The following is a 20,214-nucleotide window of genomic DNA, read 5'->3' as shown; positions in this document are numbered from 1 at the left end:
TGCCAAAAAACACAGAGGCAGAGTTTGCTTGTTTGCTCTTTTATAACAAAGTAGAAGAGGGACCAGTTAACACAGGGGGACATTGCACTGACTTACTATAAACTTAACATAAGTATTCACCTTAAAATGTAATGATTTGCATCAGAGGGACTTGTGTTTCGTCCCCACAAAGTGAGTCCCCACAATGTGACTGTGGTAAACAGGTAATCATGAACTACTGGACAGTGTATCAGGAAAGTCTGCTTGATCCAATGATCAAGGCTGTACTTAAAATGTGTTTTCAAGGAAGAAACTGCGACAAAGACATGTTTCAGCTAACTGAAGAATACAGCAAATCTGGTTTCCAAAATTAAATATACTCAGGAAGTTAATAAATGAAAGGTGAAATTGATGATATGGACTAAGGTCGCACAAGTTGCGCAGGTCGTATGTCCAAACAGCCTTTCCCCTCACATAAGTTTGGAGATATCTATTTGTTTTGATAATTTTCCCATCTTTAATACAAAGTTGTGTTGTTATTTCAAAAGTTGTTTTATTTGAAAACACTTGTATGTCACAGCATGTGCAGCTGTTTTCTAAAATTACTCTCCACTCCACTTTCGTACATTCATGCACTTCTTCATTTCTCTTGGACTAAAACGTACTCTTCAGCCTCTGAGTTTTGCAGACATCGGTTTCACTTCCTCCTTGTTTAGGGTTCCACAGGCCTGCATGCGCAAATACAATGCTAATTTTAAATTCAACCAATTCTCCCTTCAAATATTCATCCATTTATCTTTGTTTTTCAGCTTGGGTCTCTGACAGCAATTCTCATCAAAAATAACATCAGTTCAAAATCATGTTTAGAATGCAGCAATGCTAACCAAATGTGTTCAAGTCAAGAAGCATCAAAGCTATAAAACAATGTTAAGTATGTTTTTGAACTTTTAAAGAGGCTCTGGTGTATACGGGACCACAAACAGAAAAAATATGATTAAAAAGCCGCTGTAGGTAACCTTCAAATATAACACACAGGGACAGCTCTTCATGCCTCAGAACACGTTGATTAAACATACTGTTGCTAAAGACTGCCCTCTAGTGGTAGAAGCTTGTCACAGCAAGCGCTTCTCTGTAGTTTCAGTCGTTCATCACATGTAAATATGAAATTACGAAGTCCAGCAGAGACACTCACTCACACTTAATGAGACAGGTCATACAGAAAATGGGTTTATTCGTAATACAGCAGGATTTAGTTTGTTGTCTTACATCACATACAGATGCCTCCTTGCATTCAGCATTGAAACATGGTCTCACCGTTTTTAAATCTACTTGTGTAACTATAACGGTACAGAATGAATCATCAGAAGAATTTTTTTTCTTTTTTTTTTTGTTCATACAGATTATCATTGTTTCACAGACACAGTCTACATCAAAGTTTCTTTACACCCCAAAGAAAACCAAAGAAATCTACCACCTAATATGACTCAAGTATACAGGCAAAACAAAAAGACAAAACCTTTGCCTAATCATCCTGAACTGTGGTGCAAAACCCCGCCTTTTGAGGGCATAGAGAAATAAATCTGTTAAACGATTCTTTCTAGATAAATATATGTGACTTAAAATCAGAAACAAACAAGCTGAGAAGAAATCAATTTGAAGTTGTCACTAAATGTAAGGCCACAAAACCCAAATGATCAAACTCATGATTTAACACACCGTAGATGTGGAATATGAACAATGCACTCCTAACTCTGTGGCGTGGATTTACAGCATGTTGTACTGTCACTGGTATTTGAGTATTAGTATCCATATATGGCACAATGTTTTACTGACAGAAGTCTGTGGATTCTGCTGGTATCAGTGGTGAGGTGGTAACTCGTCTGCTGTGCAGAAGTGAATGAACTGATCTGCTTACCCTGCTTCCTTTCACATGATTATGCTGACACGTCACTGAAATAAAGGAATATGTATGTCAAATATCATTACAGCCATATATAGATTCATCAGCGATATTCACATTCAGTAACACAGACTTATCAGCAACTGAATCATTCCCCGATATGCAAGTCTGAGACAAAAACGCACACAGCGAGAGCAACCTGACACAGTTTGAGTACTCACACGGACGCACATGAAGGCAGACAAGCAGCAGCTGTGCAGGTCATGTGTGTTGCGTTTATGTGCAGGACAGTTAATCTATATACTGCTTACACATCAAAAGACCATAAAGCTGACTATGCTGTATTTAGCGCATGTTGAGAACCACACGCAGAAATTGGCGGTTCGCTTATTTTCAGCATCCTACTGTAAACAGCACCAGAACACGATAAGGGCAGTTAGAGGAAAACGTACAAACAGCGTCGACATCCATGCAGCTCCGAGGATGAAAAGTATGTAACACTGTCAGCGAGATCTACCAGGATGCATGCAGTTCAGGCAGTCGAGGACGTGTCGAGCGTTTTAAAATATTCAAAAAGGGCGGCTGTGACGCTCCGGGTTGCCACACAGGGAGTAGAAACACGCCACAGATATCAAAAGATTTCCAAAATGAGGCAGTGAGAGGACGTGTGAAGAAGGAAACTCCAATCCTGTCGTCTTTTTCTGTCTCGGGGAGTTGTTCACGATTTATACTGACGAGGCTGCTTGCACACACAGTATGTGTGCGCGCTCACACACTTTATCTGAGTGTCAAAATGCCTCAGCGCTGCTCGCAAATTAAAAGGGAGAACAAACCGTTAAAGTGAACTATTAGGCTGTGATTGTTCTCAAACATGGCTCTGTTACCCCTGCAGGAAAGGAAAAACAAACAGGAAGTGCAACTGACACAGAACAGTTCTTCGCATGGACGACTGACAGGTGAAACACACACATCAACAAAAAGTCATATCGGACTCAAAGCTGAATCGGTGGAGTCGCGCATGACTTGGTACAGCACCTAGAGACTAACATACAGTACAATGCACCTAAGGACAAGAGGTGGACACAGGAAAAGCAAGTGTCTGCTGTGATTGCTTACGGTTAGTGTGCATTCTCGTGTGTGAGTGTGTGTGTGTGTGTGTGTGTGTGTGTGAGAGAGAGAGTGGTTAAATATGAATTACATGAGAGTTCTCATTAAGCGCTGAAAACTATTGGGAACCTCAACAGACTGAAAACGAAAGCCTAAAATCACCCCCAACCCCAGAATCTTGCTTTTCACCAATCAATCAAAACCCCTGTTCCTAACTGGCGCCCACATTTCCCAAAACAAATAAAAAGCTGGACAGGTGTGGCTGCTGGCTGCTTTCTCCACTTCTCCTCTTATTTCTTGTTCTTGAGTTGATTGGCCAGCCAATCAAGACCCTCATAGAGGCCGTCACCGCTGGTGGCGCAGGTGGCCTGGATGTACCAGTTGCGGTGACGCAGGGAGTGTAAGCCCAACTTGTCTGTGATCTCGGCAGCGTTCATGGCGTTGGGTAAGTCCTGTCAAAGAGAGACAGTTCAGCGAGCAGAGAGTCAAGGACTAGTGGTGAGACGGACAAACCAAACCCTGACTCTAGAAAGCGCCTGTCTTGTTTTTGGTGGCTACCGTAGGGGACGGTGAGTCAAGGGGTGTTCAGTTGGTTGTAATCTACAAGCTCACCACTAGATGGCATTAAATCATCCCACACACTGGACCTTTAATCAACTCATCAGCCTCTTGGTAATGATAATTGTTAGCTGCATGTGTGCATGCAGTGTGTTACACAGAGGAAAATTAAATAGTAAACATTAAAGGAATAGTTCTACTTTTTGGGGAATACACTTACACTTTGTTGCAGAAAGCTGGATGATAAAATTGATATGAATATGAAGCTACACCAAACGGGCAGGTAGCTTATCTCAGCATGAAGACTGAAAATAGACTGAAAACAGAGGGAAACAGCTAGCCTGGCTCTGTCCAAAATTAACAAAACTTGCCTACCAGCACTTCTAAAGATTACTTATTTCTTTAAGACATGTAAAAATTTTACAGAGGGTTGTAAAAACGGACCATTTCTTGGCAGTTTTCAGTCTACCTGCTAAGCTAACCAGCTGCTGGCAGTACAGAAACTTCATATTTAAGGGCAGATATGAGAGTGGTTTCGAACTCTATCTCTCTGTATCAAATCAAGATGCTCAATAGTTGCTACATTTTGGGATTTTCCTTTATAGATTTGGGGTCTCATTATTTTATTAGCATGCAAACTTTAAGCAATCAACTGATCAAACAACAGAAAATGATACTGATCAATCATTTGTCAAACATCTTTTTTGTTGGACTAAACAAGAGACTTTAAGGTATTAAGGTAAGCATTAATGTATAGATTCTGTGTATATGTGTATATAGACAGAAGAGGTTGGTTTCTTGCCTGTTTATTGGCAAACACGAGGAGGACTGCATCTCTCAGTTCATCTTCAGCCAGCATCCTCATCAGCTCCTCTCGGGCTTCGTTCACACGCTCTCTGTCATTACTGTCCACCACAAAGATTAGACCTGAAACAGCGAGAACAGTGAAGTAAACACAATATTTTTCTGAAGAGAAGAGGAAAGCATTATCTTTCTAACCCTTTGATTAGCTCTGCTCACCCTGTGTGTTTTGAAAGTAGTGTCTCCAGAGGGGGCGGATCTTGTCCTGCCCACCCACGTCCCAAACAGTGAAGCTGATGTTCTTGTACTCAACCGTCTCCACATTGAACCCTGGAAACAAGAGCAGGGTCATACAATGTGTAAAGCAAACACAGGTGACAACGATTGTTCGACTGTTTACTGGTTCGACTGTGCACATACCGATGGTTGGGATTGTGGTGACTATTTCCCCCAGTTTGAGCTTGTAGAGGATGGTTGTTTTTCCTGCAGCGTCGAGCCCCACCATCAAGATCCTCATCTCCTTCTTCCCTATGAGGCTCTTCAGCAAATTCCCGAAAATGTTCCCCATGATTCAGGTGAAGTTCTTAAACTTCAGTGTGTGGCTTCAGTCCCAATTCTAGATGCCTTTCTGCTAAATGTCTCTATTCCAGCAGGGATGGATTATGAAGGCGGGCTGAAAGGAAACAGAACAAATAACCATTTAGTACTTTTATGTGTGTTGCTACAACCTTCTACGTTTGCCAAAGTGTTCCTGAGCCCTTTTATTAATCTCCTTTCTACAGTCATGTGTTCACAAAGTGGTGAACCTCTCTCCATCCTCGCTTCTGAACGACTGAGCCTTTCCAGGATGCCCCTTTCATACCCAATCATGATACTGTCACCTGTTACCAATGAACCTGTTTACCTGTGGAATGTTCAAAACAGGTGTTTTTGGAGCATTCCACATTCCTTTACGCAGTGTCTTTCGGAATTGAAGTGGTGTATTGTGAGAAATGAGGGATGCTGGAATTGAAATAGAATTATTAACATGATGGTGTAAAGACATCATTATGAATAAGCTAAACTGTCTGTAAAAGGGTTTTGTTAAAGCTCCAGCTCACCTTATCTCGCTTTGGCAAAAAAAAAACAAAAAAAACACTGCACCACCATGCCAGAAAATCCCACTTCCACATGCACGGCCCAGACAGGTGCAAGCTATGCTAATCGCCCACAGTCATCATCACAGAGAGGGTGAAGGAGATGCATGTCAGTGCCATGACTCCAGGCTGCAGCACAATCTGTTCAGATCCTTTTTGATGCTTTTTTTCCTCCTTCAAATGTTAGCCTGCAACAATGCCAAGCCCTCCGAGCACATGCAAAATGTCCTACATTAGCAAGCCTGCCTGTAACACATTCAGTTAAAGCCCACCACGAAGCCACCTGGACTAACACAGGGACAGAAGAACACATCTCCCCAGCAGCTTGGATCTACAGTCTAGTCGTACATTTAAATGACAATTATTCTACATACTGCAGGAGCCAACAGGAGACAGGAGTAAATACAATTCAAGTATCCAAAATACTCTTAAAGGGGAACTGCACATGTAACAAGATAATCTAGGTCCACTTATTAGCTCCCTGAGGTTTTGATTCACTTCAATTTTCATTATTTGGAGCACTGAACAGAGGTCAATCAGAGGTCTGGAACCAGGCCAGGATATTATGGTCTACACGGCAAATGTTTTCAACCTCTCGTAATGATAAGAAGAAAAAATGTACCTGTAATAATACACACTGATGTGTTGAAAGTGACATCTTTGGACATGTGCTGTGTGAAAGGACATTGTGACCGCACATACTCTGAATTATAAACCATGTCTATTAACTGTATTATTATAACTATTCACGGTGGAAAGAGGCGAGGGGGGTCGGTTCATATTACATTCATATGTATCCTTCTCGTGAGATAGCATCGAGTCGAAACATCCCACAACTACAGTGAGGGATTCAGAGAAGGGACAGGCTCAGCAAAGGGAAAAGTAGAAGATGAAATACAGATAACTAAAGTCGTCAGTGGATGTGGGCTAACAGCTGCCCTGTCCATGGTGCTGAAGAGGATCACCACACTTAAACTGTCTTGACACCAGCTCCCATCATCCCACAGATGGGTTTCCACGTTTTGATGAGCTCTTAAAATGGTGATTTATGTGGGAGTAGGGCCATGTGCCGGCCTGACAATGATCAGTCAGCTCCGGGTGATTCAGGTTACGTTAGCCAGGGATGCTACGGGAGGTAACGGTAGAGCCATCCTGCCGTTATTAGCCATCACCATCGGCCCCGCGCATCTCCCCGCTAAAGAACCGCTGTTCATTTCAGCTACCGGGTTCGAATATTTCCCCATTATCTCATCTGCTATTAACTCATTTATCAGTCTAGTTTAGCTTTCAGTCGCTGGAGCAATGAGACGTAACCGCGGCTAGCGTATCTTCCGTCCCGATCCACCCCATTCATCCATTCGCTCGTCACCTCGGCGGGCATCCTGCTGCCAGCGAACCGCCCGCCGCTGCTTCAGCCCGGATAACACCGAGCCTACACAACCGCCACATGACAGCCACCATGCACTCCATTATTTCAACAACTGCTGGGACATACCTGAATATTATCGTCTTCGTGGTAGTGCCAGTATTTTCACTTACCTTAGCTGAGTAGCCCTCTATTAAATGTCTCACGGTATTTTCCGGGGGACAACGCAGCAGGAAACGAGATCTCGCGAGAATAGAGATCAAAACCACACCAGAATTTTGTTGACAGACGTCCAACAAGGACGTTTGGACAAGCAGGTTTGTGTGCAGGTCTGGTGATGATTGGGCAAATGCGTTGTAATAATTTTATATATAACAAAACGGTAGAATGGGCTCTGCACAGGTGAGTGACTTACGTGGACTTTCTTTCTACTATTGGCCATGACTTAATTTCATGTCCGTTTCTGCCCATTCAAGACTCAAATACTCCTTCAGACATTCATACTGATTTGATGGACACATCTAAACAAAATGGTGGTCTGGATGTGATAACACAGCTGTCATAATCTTTTTTTTTTTTTTTTCTTTTTTTTTTTTTTTACCCTTTAGGACATGGATTCCCCTGGTCCACCAACACATTTCACATATTTTGGCTGATTAAACCTCCTCTCAGGACTTGGATTGAACGTGTGAAGACATTTATTGGCATCTCTCTCCATCTCCATTTAATCTCCATGTGGAATGTCTTGTTCACACAGGAAAGAATGTGTATAAGCATGTCTCACGTAGCTCAAAGATTTTAGATTTTACACCCTAGAGTAACAAACAGCTCAGTGACCTGATGGAGGGGTGGGGACTGGTGCCCCAATTTCACTGCAGATGTGTCATAGCAGAAAAACCTGCAGGTAGAGCTAATGGTAACAATAGGTTTACCAGTTTCAGGTACTTGGTGTGGTGTACACTGGTTTACTGGCATGGCTCACTGCAACACAAGAGCCATCACTGATGTTGTTAGTTACCTCTGTTTTTCCTGATATGACCAGTCAACATGTATGCTGTGTACAACATGCAGTGGATCATAGTATATTTAGAAAAAAAATAAATGAAGTACAAGTTGTAGGATAGGTTTGCACAACAGCCATAATACCAAAATGCTGAGAAGCATCTTGAACCTTCCTCATTAAAACACTGCAAACCAGCTAAGGAGGTTTTCTGAGAGATGACCAAAAGCTTGCTTCACCGCATTTTAATTAGCTGTATGCTAATTAGCGTCAAGTTCAGCAATGATGTGTTAACTGGAAATTACAAGACTAAGAATTTTGAAGTTGTAATAAATTGCTGCTGAGCCTGACATCCTGTTATGTAAAGTTCCTGTTGTATGTGTGAAGTTTTCAGGAAATGGTGCATTGGTCGACAGTATTGCATAATGCTTGTGCAATATTTTCATCCACAGATGGGGAACAAAGTAAAGTTTCTTAATTGAACTACTTAAAATGATGGAAGGAAAAATACAATAAGAGCATTGCAGTGGGTCATAATCCTAATTTATGATGCATCATACAGACACGTTTTTGTTGTTGTTGTTGTTGTTCTCTCTTTTTTTTCTTTTTTTTTTTTTTAACCAGCTATTACCACAGAAAATCTACCTACTGATAGCCTTCATGAATCTTTAGACCTAAAGGCATTTTCATGCCATATTTGAATGAGACAATGGGGCCAAATCATACAATAAAACAGAACATACTGTAGTTTTACCAGAATATACTTCCATATCTACTTCTGTTTCAAGGGAGGAAGGAGGTTTTATCTTTAGTTTGAGCGCAAAGATGAGTCAGTCATTTCTATTTCGGTGCTGTACTGTGACAGTGTTTTAATGTTCCGCTCTTGATCATACACCTAATACAGGGAATCTGTATTTCCTCTAAGTTTAGCCATGTAGTTTCATATTTACAGCACATTTACAATGCTTCTATGGGAATAAATGTATAATAAATGAATAAACATCACAGTGCTTGAGCCTGTAAGCAGCATTACAGGACACCTAGTACAATCGCTGAGCAGCCTAGGTTTGTTTTAGTTAGCACTATCTAACAAAGCTTTACTCCTCGCTCTCACTCCTCTGCATAAAAAACTGTCTATTGTCTAATACATGAGCATGTGGCACGAGTACTGCAATCTGTGCTAGTGATACTTCTGTGATATCCTGCTGGCAAACAGAGAACTTGAGACAGTTGGTGATTTAAATGGTTGTAGTTTTGCAGGTCATTGTTGTAAATAAAGTAGGGGGAAGTGGGAGGCATTATTGTGGATGATAACAACACAGTTGACAAAGCGAAAAGAACTGAGTCCCCCAGCAAAAATGCCTTCTTCTATCCCGTCTTTGATACCAAAGATTTAGGAGAAAGACACATCAATTTGGCATCTATGACTCTTGAGATTTTAGAGGGAGGCGGAAGCACACTGACACAAGTATGTTTCATATCTGAACGCATTGTACAGAATGGAGAGGGAGGATATGACTGAAAAAATGAGACTCTCCATTTATACTAATTCACATTCTAGTTTCTTTTTCCCAAAGTTGTCAGAAGTTAAAGAGAGTCGAGCAACCAGTGGTGGACTTGGCTGTCTGAGGGGCCTGGGTGAAAAGAAAGGCACCAGCTCACAGGAAGATGTGACGCATTTATGGTGAAAAAGACCCAAAACCCTGGTTAAGATTAAACTTGTTTGACAAATTGACTGAGATTTAAGGTAAAACTACTGTGCCTCTGTGATGAAAACACACAGGGAACTATGGACTGCTTAACCACAAGGCCAACCAACTGCATGTAAGGACACCTGAAAGGCTCTGCAGCATGTTTTCTTCAACACTGGGCCACCATAGAGCCCTACCTGACCACACCATTGATCACAATTATTCTTCATACCTTACTGGCTGACATTTCATCACCCTGTTGACAAGTCACTGAAGGTTTCTGCCTGACAGGATCTGTAATAGTGCTCATACATCACACTGAAACTAAAAATAAGTGATGAAAGTGAGTCAAAGGTATATATTTCTCACTCAGCCATGTGGTTCTAAACAAACACAGCTTTGGTGGTTAATTTATTATTTTGTCCTTGCTTTTCTTAATGGTTTAAAGTGAGCTCATTTGAGAAACTCTGATGTAACGTGTTGCAGCAGTCAGAGTGTGGAAACATTTGAGACCAGATCTGATGACACTTGTGGGGTTGTTTGCTTATGCTGCCTGATCGCTGTCAATCAAATCTGATCAAATCACACCCACACAGTCCTGATGAAGCAGATCAGCGGTGTGTTAAACTCCTGATAAATAATCACTGATGACATTTTTTTCACAGTCTTGAACTATCGAACCCTTGTTCTCTATTGAGCCATAAATATTTCATGTTGCAGAAAAAAGGTTTTTGAAAACCGGTTTTGATTTTTAATACATTTTTTTCATTGCATATTTGACATGACTTTCTGGATTACACTTTGTTAGAATGTAACTAATTGCATTTACTCAAATACTGCACTTCGGTCCAAATTTGAGGTACTTGTTTACTAGAGTATTTCCATTTTAAATAACTTTATACTTCTACTCCACTACCTCTCAAAAGCAAATATTGTACTTTTTATGCAATTACATTTGTCTGACAGCTTTAGATACAAGTTACTTGTCAGATTATAATTTTTCATACCGTTCCTGTCACGTGAAAACCATGCATCTCCAAATTTGGTCATTTTGAATCTGAATGTTTCGATAAACTGAAGCATGAAGTGTTCCTCTATGGACTGAGGAAACTCACCCAGTTCTTAAGATACAGAAACTTTTTTAAAACCTGGACCACATTCTGGATTGTCTCAGAGCTGAAACCAGTTTCTCTAAAAAGTTGACTTTTTAGGGACACACAGGACAGCAACGCTTCAAACATATGATGATCTTGTAAAATATGATGCATTGTTGTAGGTTAACTACCAAACGGTATACAAAGTAGCTAAAATTAGCCTGGAAATTAAACATCTACAGCAGTCAAATGCAACGTCCACATTAATTCAACATGAACCCAAAAATATCAGTATAGTGGTAAAACACTGACAGGGATCATTTTATATAACCACTTCTGATGCTTTCATTTAGGTGACCGTTCGAGGCCTACACATGTTTTCTAAAGGAAGGTTTTGGCTGCAGGACTTTCACTCGTACTGGAGTATTTTCACAGCGTGGTATCATCACTTGCACTTAAATAAAGGAGCTGAATACTCCCTCCACCACTGGCAGTCTCTCGCAGCGGGCTGGTGGGGGACTAGCAGCGACGTGGCGCCTGTGCAGCAGGCTCCCTCCAGCAGATGTCTGCTCCTCACAGCCCTACCAGCACGGAGGAGCAGCGCCGGCCACAGGCTGCACAGCACCGCCCCCCAGCGCATCCGCAGAGCGCTGCTTCCGCCTGAGCGCCGCGGCAGCCTGGTGGGATGCTGGCGGAATGCTTGAGGCGGGCTCTTCAGGGAGACCCAGGTGTTGGGACAACGTCCACGGGCCGCTAGTCCTTATCGCTCCAGCTTTATAACACATCAGCATTGCTCGGCGCTGAGCCATTTTGGACACACGGCGCAGGCTGTGCAGCTCGTTTCGCTCTCTCTCTGTCTCTCTCTCTCTCTCTCTCTCCCTCTGTCTGGCTGTTTCTCTCCCCGCTGCCGTGTGTAGAAGAAGCCTACACGGAAGTTGCTGGATGGCAGCTCTTTTCCACAAGTTCACAATGAGGACCAGCGTTTTTCTGCTGCTGCTCGCAGCTCTCACCTGCGGACAGCAGGCAGAAGAAAATGCAATGGAGGATCTGCAGGTGGAGACCTTGGTGAGTGGGACACGCGTATGATAATGTAACACATTCATACTGCAGTAGTACAGCGGCTCCTAACACAATAACACCCACCGGCAAATACATGCAACAGTGTTGGCCTAACAGTTAACTGTTCTGACCAAAGGTGAAGCCCGAAACTTGCTCTGTACTTTCCAAAATGGGAGACACGCTGCAAATCCACTACACGGTAAGACAATTTGAATGATCAACTCGATCTGAAGCGGATTAGACAATCCAGCCCGCTATGTGTTTGCTTTATTGTCATTTGTGTGGAAAGCGGTCCAGCTGATGACGAACGCAGTTGTTGTCTATGTGGCACCGTCTGCACCAACCATGTGGACGGTGCTGCGCTTTGAACGCCTCACATGGACAGCAAACAGCGCACAGAAGAGGCCCCCTGGTTGAACACGGGGCAGATTATGGTTTAGTGTCTGTCAGTGGGCTTTATTTGGTTTTTCTCTCGTGTGTGAGAAGATCGCCTCTGCTTTTACTATGGAGTGATGGGGCGGTGCAACACGTCAGCAATAACAGCAGCACCCAGACCAGCTCACCCAGGCAGGCTGTCTGTGGCCGGACTGGAGGCTTCAGTCCGCACACTTGTTGAGTTTTTCAATCTTTGTTTCTTACATTTGTAGATTTTCCAACTGGTATGCATGCCTTTTCCCATCATATACCTTTGAGGAACAAAATAAATAAATAGATAAATCAGAATGGGGCGAGAGAGAGAGAGAGAGAGAGAGAGAGAGAGACAGAGAGAGAGAGAGACAGAGAGAGAAACAGAACAAAAGAAAAAAATCCTGACTTCTGTAACTTTCCTCCCACTTTTCTCTCTTTCAGCAAACACTTCTGTCAGTGTTTTTGCCTACGTCAGTATACTGTACTGATGTGTCTGTCCAATATATTTCCAGACAAAATAATGTGTTAATATCTTCCTTATGTTCTACAAAAAGAGCAAGAACACATGTCACACATGGCTGAAAATACAGTTGCAACTTGAGGCAGGTTACACCTGTCGCTGAAGACATACTGTGTATTTGTCCTGCCATGGATGCTGGAACATTTTTAATTATATTTTGGATAATTGAGTGACCTCGCCAATGGGTCTGCCCTAATAATCATCAGTTAATTGTCCAGTCAGCCTAAAGGCTGCTCTCTAATTGATAATTTACCCTGATTTAGCTCTTTGTTGAAACAAATCACACAGGTGAGGCAAACTATTACTACTGAACGATAGATTGTCCTGTAGAAATAAGATCATTGAAAGTTTCTATGTGCAACGAGGCTTACATGATCAAATGATCATTAAAGATCTGACAGGACGACACTGCATGACACTGTGTCTGTAGACAAATGAACAGTCTCTTCTCTGCTACAGTGGTTCAATTTGTCAAGATCACAGATCAGAAAATATCTGTGAGTTTACTTATGCCTAGTCCTTACTTTTATTCTCCAACTTAATGAGAATTGTTATACACTTTTGGAGATACACAAATATGGATTCTTGAGTCAAGAGAGGGATGAGAAGATAGATCCCACGAAGCTGGAGGCAGCTGTCGGTTAGCTTAGCTTAGCACAAAGAATAGGTATGTAAAAATTCACTGTCCAGCACCTCTAAAGCTCACTGACTGACACGTTAGATCTTGTTTGTTTAATCCGTAAAGCCACAGTAGATGTTTCCTCCTGTTTCCAGTCTTGCAGACGGTAACTTCACGGTACAGACATGAGTAAATCTTTTCATCTCACTTTTTATATTTTTGATTGATCAAAAATCCAAATATATAGATTGTCCACAATTTCTAAAGTATTATTTACATTTACTGCTGTAAAAAAATCCTGTTTTCAAACCCACCTGTATGCACCAAATGCAGAAATTATTCAAACATGAACAAATTTAAGCAAATTAAGCCGTGAAATCTCTGTCTGTATTTTTCTCTCGTGCCACCATCTCATGTCAAGTCTCACATTGTGTGTTTCACTGTCCAGGGTAAACTGATGGATGGAAAGGTGATTGACTCCTCTCTATCCATGGACCCTCTTGTTGTCGAGCTGGGGAAGAGGACAGTCATTGCCGGTAAATTAACAGCAAATCCAAAGTGACACTTGATTTGCTTGGATTTGAGAGATAGCTGCAGCCTGTTGTGTGCCAGTTAAATGTGCTCACTTGGCTGATTGACTCGCTGTGTGGTTTTCTTATCAGGTCTGGAACAAAGCTTGGTTGGCGTCTGTGAAGGGTGAGTGAAAAGTAAAGGTCCATTGGGAAGAAAAAGCTCAGCAATAGATTTACTTTTCGGCAGCGGTGTGCGGTCATGAATTCACTCAAAAAGAAATACAACAGTTAATAGTTTTGTGATGGAATCTGAGAAATACTTCCTCAGTGAATGTGTGTTGTTTTTCTCTTTCTCTCACTCAGGCAAAAAATCAAAGCCACGATTCCATCTCATCTTGCATATGGAAAAAAAGGTTACCCTCCTACGATTCCAGGTACTGAGCAATGTTTGCCTTCACTGGGCAGCTCCACACAGCTTCACAACTATGGTCACATAAATCAGAACAGTCACACTGAACTTCTGCTGGAGCATCAAGCTGGTGTCACTCTATAGTTTTCTCATTGTCAACCAATGCCATGACAAGACCAGAACCAACAAGGTGTTAGCCAGTCTTTGATTTATAACATACACACTCCACCCTGAGCCCACTGGGTTGTATTGAAGACAAAACTCCTTTAATGACTGGCCACAAAATAAAGCATCTGTAATTTCCTAAAATAGCGAGACACTGCAATTTTAGTAATGTATCTTAAACTGGAGTAAGTAGCGCATTTATTTGGGCCTTTTTATTAGCTGCGGATTAATACACACTAGTGGACATTTACAAGAGCAGATTGGTTTGTGTGGGAAAGGCTCAAAATATATGAGAGTGGCTCACTGCTGTGTATGTGTGTGTATTTAATTCATTGTTGGTTTATTTCTTTTCCTGAAATTTGTTGACAAGACAAATAAAGGATGTCGCCACTCTTTCCTTTAAATATTTGCCTGAATATTATGTAGTCTTGTGTGACATCTTGTATTTCGTATCCTCATGTATTTCCACAAGGATGAAAAAATTTAAGGAAAAACCCGTATCTCAACGCCTGAGGTGACAAAACATTGAACATGAACTTGATCTGCCCCAGGTGACGCTGCTCTTGAGTTTGAGGTGGAGGTGGTTTCGCTGACGCAGCAGACGCCGTGGCAGAAAATGGTCAACAATGTGTTTCCCCTGGTGTGTTTGGCCCTGGTGCCCACTCTGCTCAGCTTGGTGGGACTTTACCTCTACAAAAAGGCCAACGCCGAGAAGCCAAGCAAAAAGAAGGCAAAGGATAAGAAGATTAAGAAGAAATAAAGGACAAAAGAACAGAACTATTTAAATAAATTTTTTAAATTCTATCTTGTGTTCATGTCTTTGGTATTAACAGATGCTCCTGGAATTAAGGTGTTTTGAAAATACTGCAGTTATCTTTTAAGTTCAGTGTTTAGAGTAAGTGTCATACTATTAATAGCTAGAGTAACAGTGATGTCTGCTGTCTGCAGGTCCTGGGTCAGTGACAGTGGGCTCAAACTTCATGAGCCAAGTGCAGTCTCAGTTCTACCAGAGAACTTTCAGATTTATGATTTTGTTCATTTATCTGATCATCTTTATCTAGAAACAAGTGCAGCGGAAGAACATAATGATAAAAAATATCCAAAGCACTTTACAGTTTGCCTCTCATACGCTGATGGCAGCAAGCTATCATGGTGCTGGTGTGACCAGCGGAAGCAATCTGGGGTCAGTGTCTTGCCCAAGGACACTTCCAGTATGGACAGGAGGAACTGGAGACTGCCAACCCTGGCTCTACCTACTGCAATAAATAAATAAATAAATAAATAAATCCACTTATCACTGAGTACAGATATTCATCTGTAACTATGCAACGAGTTAACTGACAAACTGGCTTTGCTCCCTCAGATGGTGGCTCTATTAGAAAAACGCTTTTTCACGGAGGCAATAGAAAAAAAATTTCGAAACACTGACAGGACATTGTGTTAAAGTCCAAGGACGCTTTAATGTCATAACAGCCTGCAGAACGTTTCTTTGGGCTTTTGTGTGTGAATGTGTTAAATTGCAGCTTTTGCAAAGACCAGCTCATTTCTAACCAGGTAAAGGGCAGACAATTTACTGAGGCCAATGAGGAAGGATTTAAGTAAAGGAAGTAAAGGAGACACTGAAAAACTGCCTGAATAAATAAGCCGTAATGCTTACTGTTAACAGGTTCATCCTGTCCACAACTGCTGCAGCTTTTCCTCTTTGCATGTCAATCTTTTGAGCTCTACACTGTCACAGTTATCTGACAACCTCCTGAGGCTTTATTTCAGCTCTACAGAACCTGACGGAAACTTGACCCACCACTGGATCCACAGAGCATCCCCTTGATGGTCACATCAAAGAGGAGAGGGAGGTTTAAGAGACTCAAGCTAGAAGGGATGCTACAACAACAAAAAGTTACTCCATTTGTAAATATCTGTAGTGACATTGATCAAATGAAACCTTTCATCCTAAAAGTTCCCCTACTATGATGTATGACAGATTTTGCTGATGTTTAAAGTCACATCCTCCAAATACGTGAAGTTTCTGATCTAGTGATCAAGTGGTTCTTCATAGGTTGTGGGTTAAAACACAGTAGATAGTATTTGTAGACACAGGAAACAGCACAGAGGAACTCCACGTGAAAACAGTGCTGTTTGACCTGAAGGTGAGATGTGGAGTGCAGTGGTCCTCAGACAGGGGGCTCCTCTGGGGTGCCACAGAGCTACTTCAAAGGACTATGGATGACCAGGGGGAAAATATAGAGGGACGCTAAGTTGAATATGATTATAGAACTTTCCAGCAGTTGAAAACATTGCTGTATGTATATATATATAGAACGTACCTTAATGGGTATATTTTGTGTTTACATTTTACATGTTAATCAAACCAGGTTACTGTAATGTTGATCACTGTCTTGTTTCATCTTATTTCTAGGTATGTTTGATTATAATTTTCTAAACTCCACTCTGTGTGGGTGGAGCATGTGCAGTTCATCAGTAAGCGCATTTCACTAATGTTTTTCATTTCATTCAACTGATCGTCAGGAGCGGTACACCTTGTCGGTAGGTGAGTATGAGCTGGCATTGCTAGCGTATCATAACATGAATAATTGTGGACTTTCGTTGGTTAATTTGGGGTTTTGTTGTGTGTTTGCATTGCAGGTTTACAACCTATCTGATTAACTAAATGTCAAATTAACTGACTGATAAACGTCAGTAGGGTAGTGTAGCTGTAGTAGGCAGACTAACTAGCGTGTGAATATTTATTGTGTGTGTGTGTGTGTGTGTGTGTGCGTGTGTGCGTGCAATAAACAGAAAAAGAGTCTCGAGTTGTCCGCCGTACTTGTCCTGATAACCCTTCCAGAGGGGAGTTTATTAAGCTATAGCAGGTAGTAAGTAAAAGGACAATGATCTAGACTATGCAGGGAAAATAAACAAATACGACTTTGTTGACGTCATGCTGCTGATCAATTCACAATAAGGTGAAAAATATTTGGCCAAAAAACGACGATAGGTTGATTGATTTTAATCACATTTCAGTCACACATTGACTAGAAAACTCTCGTTTACATTTATTGCTTTACCAAACAATATTCATGATACTTCAATACATTGTATCTTTCCTCTTGACAAAATGTGTTACAAGAAGGCTTTTGGACATAGGTAGGCTTGTTTTTTTGTACGGCGTAGCTCAACGGTACTGTTTTCCTTGAGCGGATTATTGCAGTAAATGAGAACTCCGCTCACTCGGGGAACACGTTGAAAAAGCTTGAGTACACTGATATCCCTCCGCGAATAAAAAATACTTAATGTTGGTTTCCTGCATTAAATTTGTGGAATTTGTTTTTATTTAAAATGTACACAGAGTACATCAGTTTTGTAAAAGAAATTACATTAAAAAAATAAATGAACGATCTTACATTTTTCATTAAAATGTTTATAGGGCGGGGCGGACAGCATTACTTGTCGCAGCACAACCTCTTCCGGTCCTCTTTCCAGCTTCCCGTGCAACATGGTGAGTGTGTTACAGTGGCGGCCGTGTGGCAAGCACAGGATAAAATGGTATTTTATTCGGAAAACCCCACATCATAATCTTTTCTTATGATTTTTAATCACACAGTTGATACAAAATGTGGGTAATGGTCGCTGAGATGTCAGTCTATTCGATTAAAAAATTCGTCTGGGCCTAATGCTAGCTGTTAGCAGGCTAGCCGTTTTGTGCATGTGTTCTGGCAAAGGGTAGTGTTGCTGTGAACGCGGAGGAACAGCGAGGCGGTCTGGGTTCAATACAATCTGAGTTTTGCATGAGGCTTTGTATTAAGACTTTAGTTAAGTTAAACGGGATAATTTAAATTGTTCATAGCTTAGAAGACTTGGAATAGCACAATGGAGACACCGCAGTCATCACGCGATAAACCTGTTTTTTCTTTACATAAGGTACTGAAGGTACCCGAGCTAATACTGACACCAAATATTGAGGAAACGTATCCTAAATGGTTGATGTCACGTACAAGTAGTGTGAATTGGATTGCCGAAGTGTAATAGGTTGTGTGTTTATGTCCTTGAATTTCCAGTTTCTGCTGCTGTATATTGAAGAGGCATTGTTTTAATTTGTATTAGTAGCGCCAGAACAATGTTTGACTTTCATGTTTAAGTCCTTTCCAAGCCTGTGGGGGAAAAGTGTACCTGAAATAGACTGACATAAGTGATATTGACAGTATTATAGACTGTTAGTGTTAAATGGAAATTTTGACTTGATCCATTTGCTGCTGACATGTTTGTCTGCACACTGCTGGTTGTCAGGCTGTAAGTTGCATCTCTTCTGTTTTCCAGACCAAGAAAAGGAGGAATAACGGCCGTGCTAAGAAGGGCCGTGGGCATGTGCAGCCCATCCGCTGCACCAACTGTGCCCGTTGTGTCCCCAAGGACAAGGCCATCAAGAAGTTTGTCATCAGGAACATCGTGGAGGCCGCGGCCGTGAGAGACATCTCGGAGGCCAGTGTCTTTGACTGTAAGCACGTTTGCTTTGTTTTTCTAGCCATGCATCTTCATCCACTGTCTTTGTGTTTTGATCCTGGTGGCTCGTCCTCATCCGTGCTTTTCTCCACTGTGTTCGCTCTGCAGCTTATGTTCTGCCCAAGCTCTATGTGAAGCTGCACTACTGTGTCAGCTGTGCCATCCACAGCAAGGTGGTGAGGAACCGCTCATGTGAGGCCAGGAAGGACCGCACCCCACCACCCAGATTCAGGCCCGCTGTGAGTACCTTTCACATCATTGCTGTTTCCTTATAGATCGCTTCAGTGAAACTCCAGAGTCTTATTTCATAGCAGGAGAAACAGGTCTAACTAATAAAGAGTCAGTACATAGTGTGACAGAACTAACGCAGCCTTTAATGTTCTTTATCACACCTGTTTGACAAGTCTTTGTCTTTTTTTTTTTTTTTCTTTTACAGGCTGGTGCACCAAGAGCTCCTCCAAAGCCCATGTAAAGCAGAATTTGAAGATGCTGTACACCTGAGGAATAAATTGAAAAGCCTTTACAAAAACATGAACGTGTGAAGCTCATTTTTCTTAACTAAACATGTGTTGAGGAGTTTTAGGAAAGACAGGCCTGTCAAGTATTTTATTTGGAATAGACTTTCTTACAGTACAAAACTTACAGTAGTTTAAGATTGAATTACGCAAATGCATAATTACATATGATGCATTTAAAAAGACTGCAGTTATTTAAAGCGATATCAGACCATTCACAGGAGTGGCGAGGTTAACAAAGACAGTAAAACTGAAGGGAACAAAATGTACAACAAGGAAAACATTTGAACACAAAGCCCACAAGACCGGTTTCTTTTCTGAAGTGTAGTCATGAATTGGAGTAGACAGTTTATTCGGTTGCCCTTAGGACTAAAATGGAAAGATGGCTGCAGTGCAGGCAGAGGAGTAAACAGCAGTAGTACCACATGCATCAGGTTTAGAAGCACATTAGAGTTGCACACATGAATAAAAACATACACCTAAACTCAATTCATGAACAGGAAAGAGGGCTAAATTTTTTCAGTTAATGAATTCGCTCAATCTTTGATGGAGAACTTTTAACCTAAGTTAATACAGAGGATGAGAGGCCTCAAGGGTTTTTTTTTTTTTTATTAATATTTGCACATTATTAGTCACACTTTGGGTCACCAAAACAGCTGAGGGTTCAGGTCTATATGAAGCTTTACACATTGTGTGTCTAGTTGGTTATCTGGCTCCCAGCAGTCTGCGTTACCAAAGTCCTTTTGATGGATCTGAGCTCTAATGATGGTAAAAACTGAAACTGGTTCCAGTTTTAGGTTTACTCTACAGCTGCTGGTGAACAAGTTTCAAAGATGGACAAAATAACGTGGAGCCTTTTGAAATGTGCAGTACTCGCA

The 20,214-nt window shown here is 41.5% G+C and overlaps 3 protein-coding genes across 4 annotated transcripts; 2 read left to right on the top strand and 1 right to left on the bottom strand.

Annotated features, from left to right (window-relative positions):
• Positions 1-1,193: 1,193 nt before the first annotated feature.
• On the bottom strand, positions 1,194-7,251 carry arf3b (ADP-ribosylation factor 3b). Its single transcript, XM_076757196.1, has 5 exons — positions 7,021-7,251; positions 4,766-5,018; positions 4,565-4,675; positions 4,347-4,471; positions 1,194-3,438 (listed from the first exon to the last, which is right to left on the bottom strand). Exons 2-5 carry the CDS (start codon positions 4,911-4,913, stop codon positions 3,277-3,279), a joined length of 546 nt encoding a protein of 181 aa, XP_076613311.1. The 5' UTR covers positions 4,914-5,018; positions 7,021-7,251; the 3' UTR covers positions 1,194-3,276.
• Positions 7,252-11,118: 3,867 nt separating this feature from the next.
• On the top strand, positions 11,119-15,128 carry fkbp11 (FKBP prolyl isomerase 11). The gene is made up of 6 exons (XM_076744905.1): positions 11,119-11,697; positions 11,828-11,890; positions 13,687-13,774; positions 13,901-13,934; positions 14,114-14,184; positions 14,876-15,128. Exons 1-6 carry the CDS (start codon positions 11,575-11,577, stop codon positions 15,082-15,084), a joined length of 588 nt encoding a protein of 195 aa, XP_076601020.1. The 5' UTR covers positions 11,119-11,574; the 3' UTR covers positions 15,085-15,128.
• Positions 15,129-16,833: 1,705 nt separating this feature from the next.
• On the top strand, positions 16,834-19,352 carry LOC143337174 (small ribosomal subunit protein eS26). Of its 2 annotated transcripts, XM_076757190.1 has the most exons (5): positions 16,834-16,868; positions 17,749-17,820; positions 18,639-18,816; positions 18,930-19,060; positions 19,258-19,352. In XM_076757190.1, the coding sequence occupies exons 2-5, from the start codon at positions 17,818-17,820 to the stop codon at positions 19,291-19,293; spliced, it is 348 nt and encodes a 115-aa protein (XP_076613305.1). In that variant the 5' UTR covers positions 16,834-16,868; positions 17,749-17,817; the 3' UTR covers positions 19,294-19,352. The 2 variants fall into 2 exon arrangements, with proteins under 2 accessions (XP_076613305.1, XP_076613306.1); XM_076757191.1 differs by lacking the exon at positions 16,834-16,868 and having other exon boundaries at positions 17,814-17,867.
• Positions 19,353-20,214: the final 862 nt, after the last annotated feature.

The sequence above is a fragment of the Chaetodon auriga genome, chromosome 2, assembly GCF_051107435.1.
Source record: "Chaetodon auriga isolate fChaAug3 chromosome 2, fChaAug3.hap1, whole genome shotgun sequence".
Taxonomy (NCBI): Eukaryota; Metazoa; Chordata; class Actinopteri; order Chaetodontiformes; family Chaetodontidae; genus Chaetodon; species Chaetodon auriga.
Note: the sequence above shows the minus strand (reverse complement) of the source record. Positions and strands in the feature narration are given on the sequence as shown.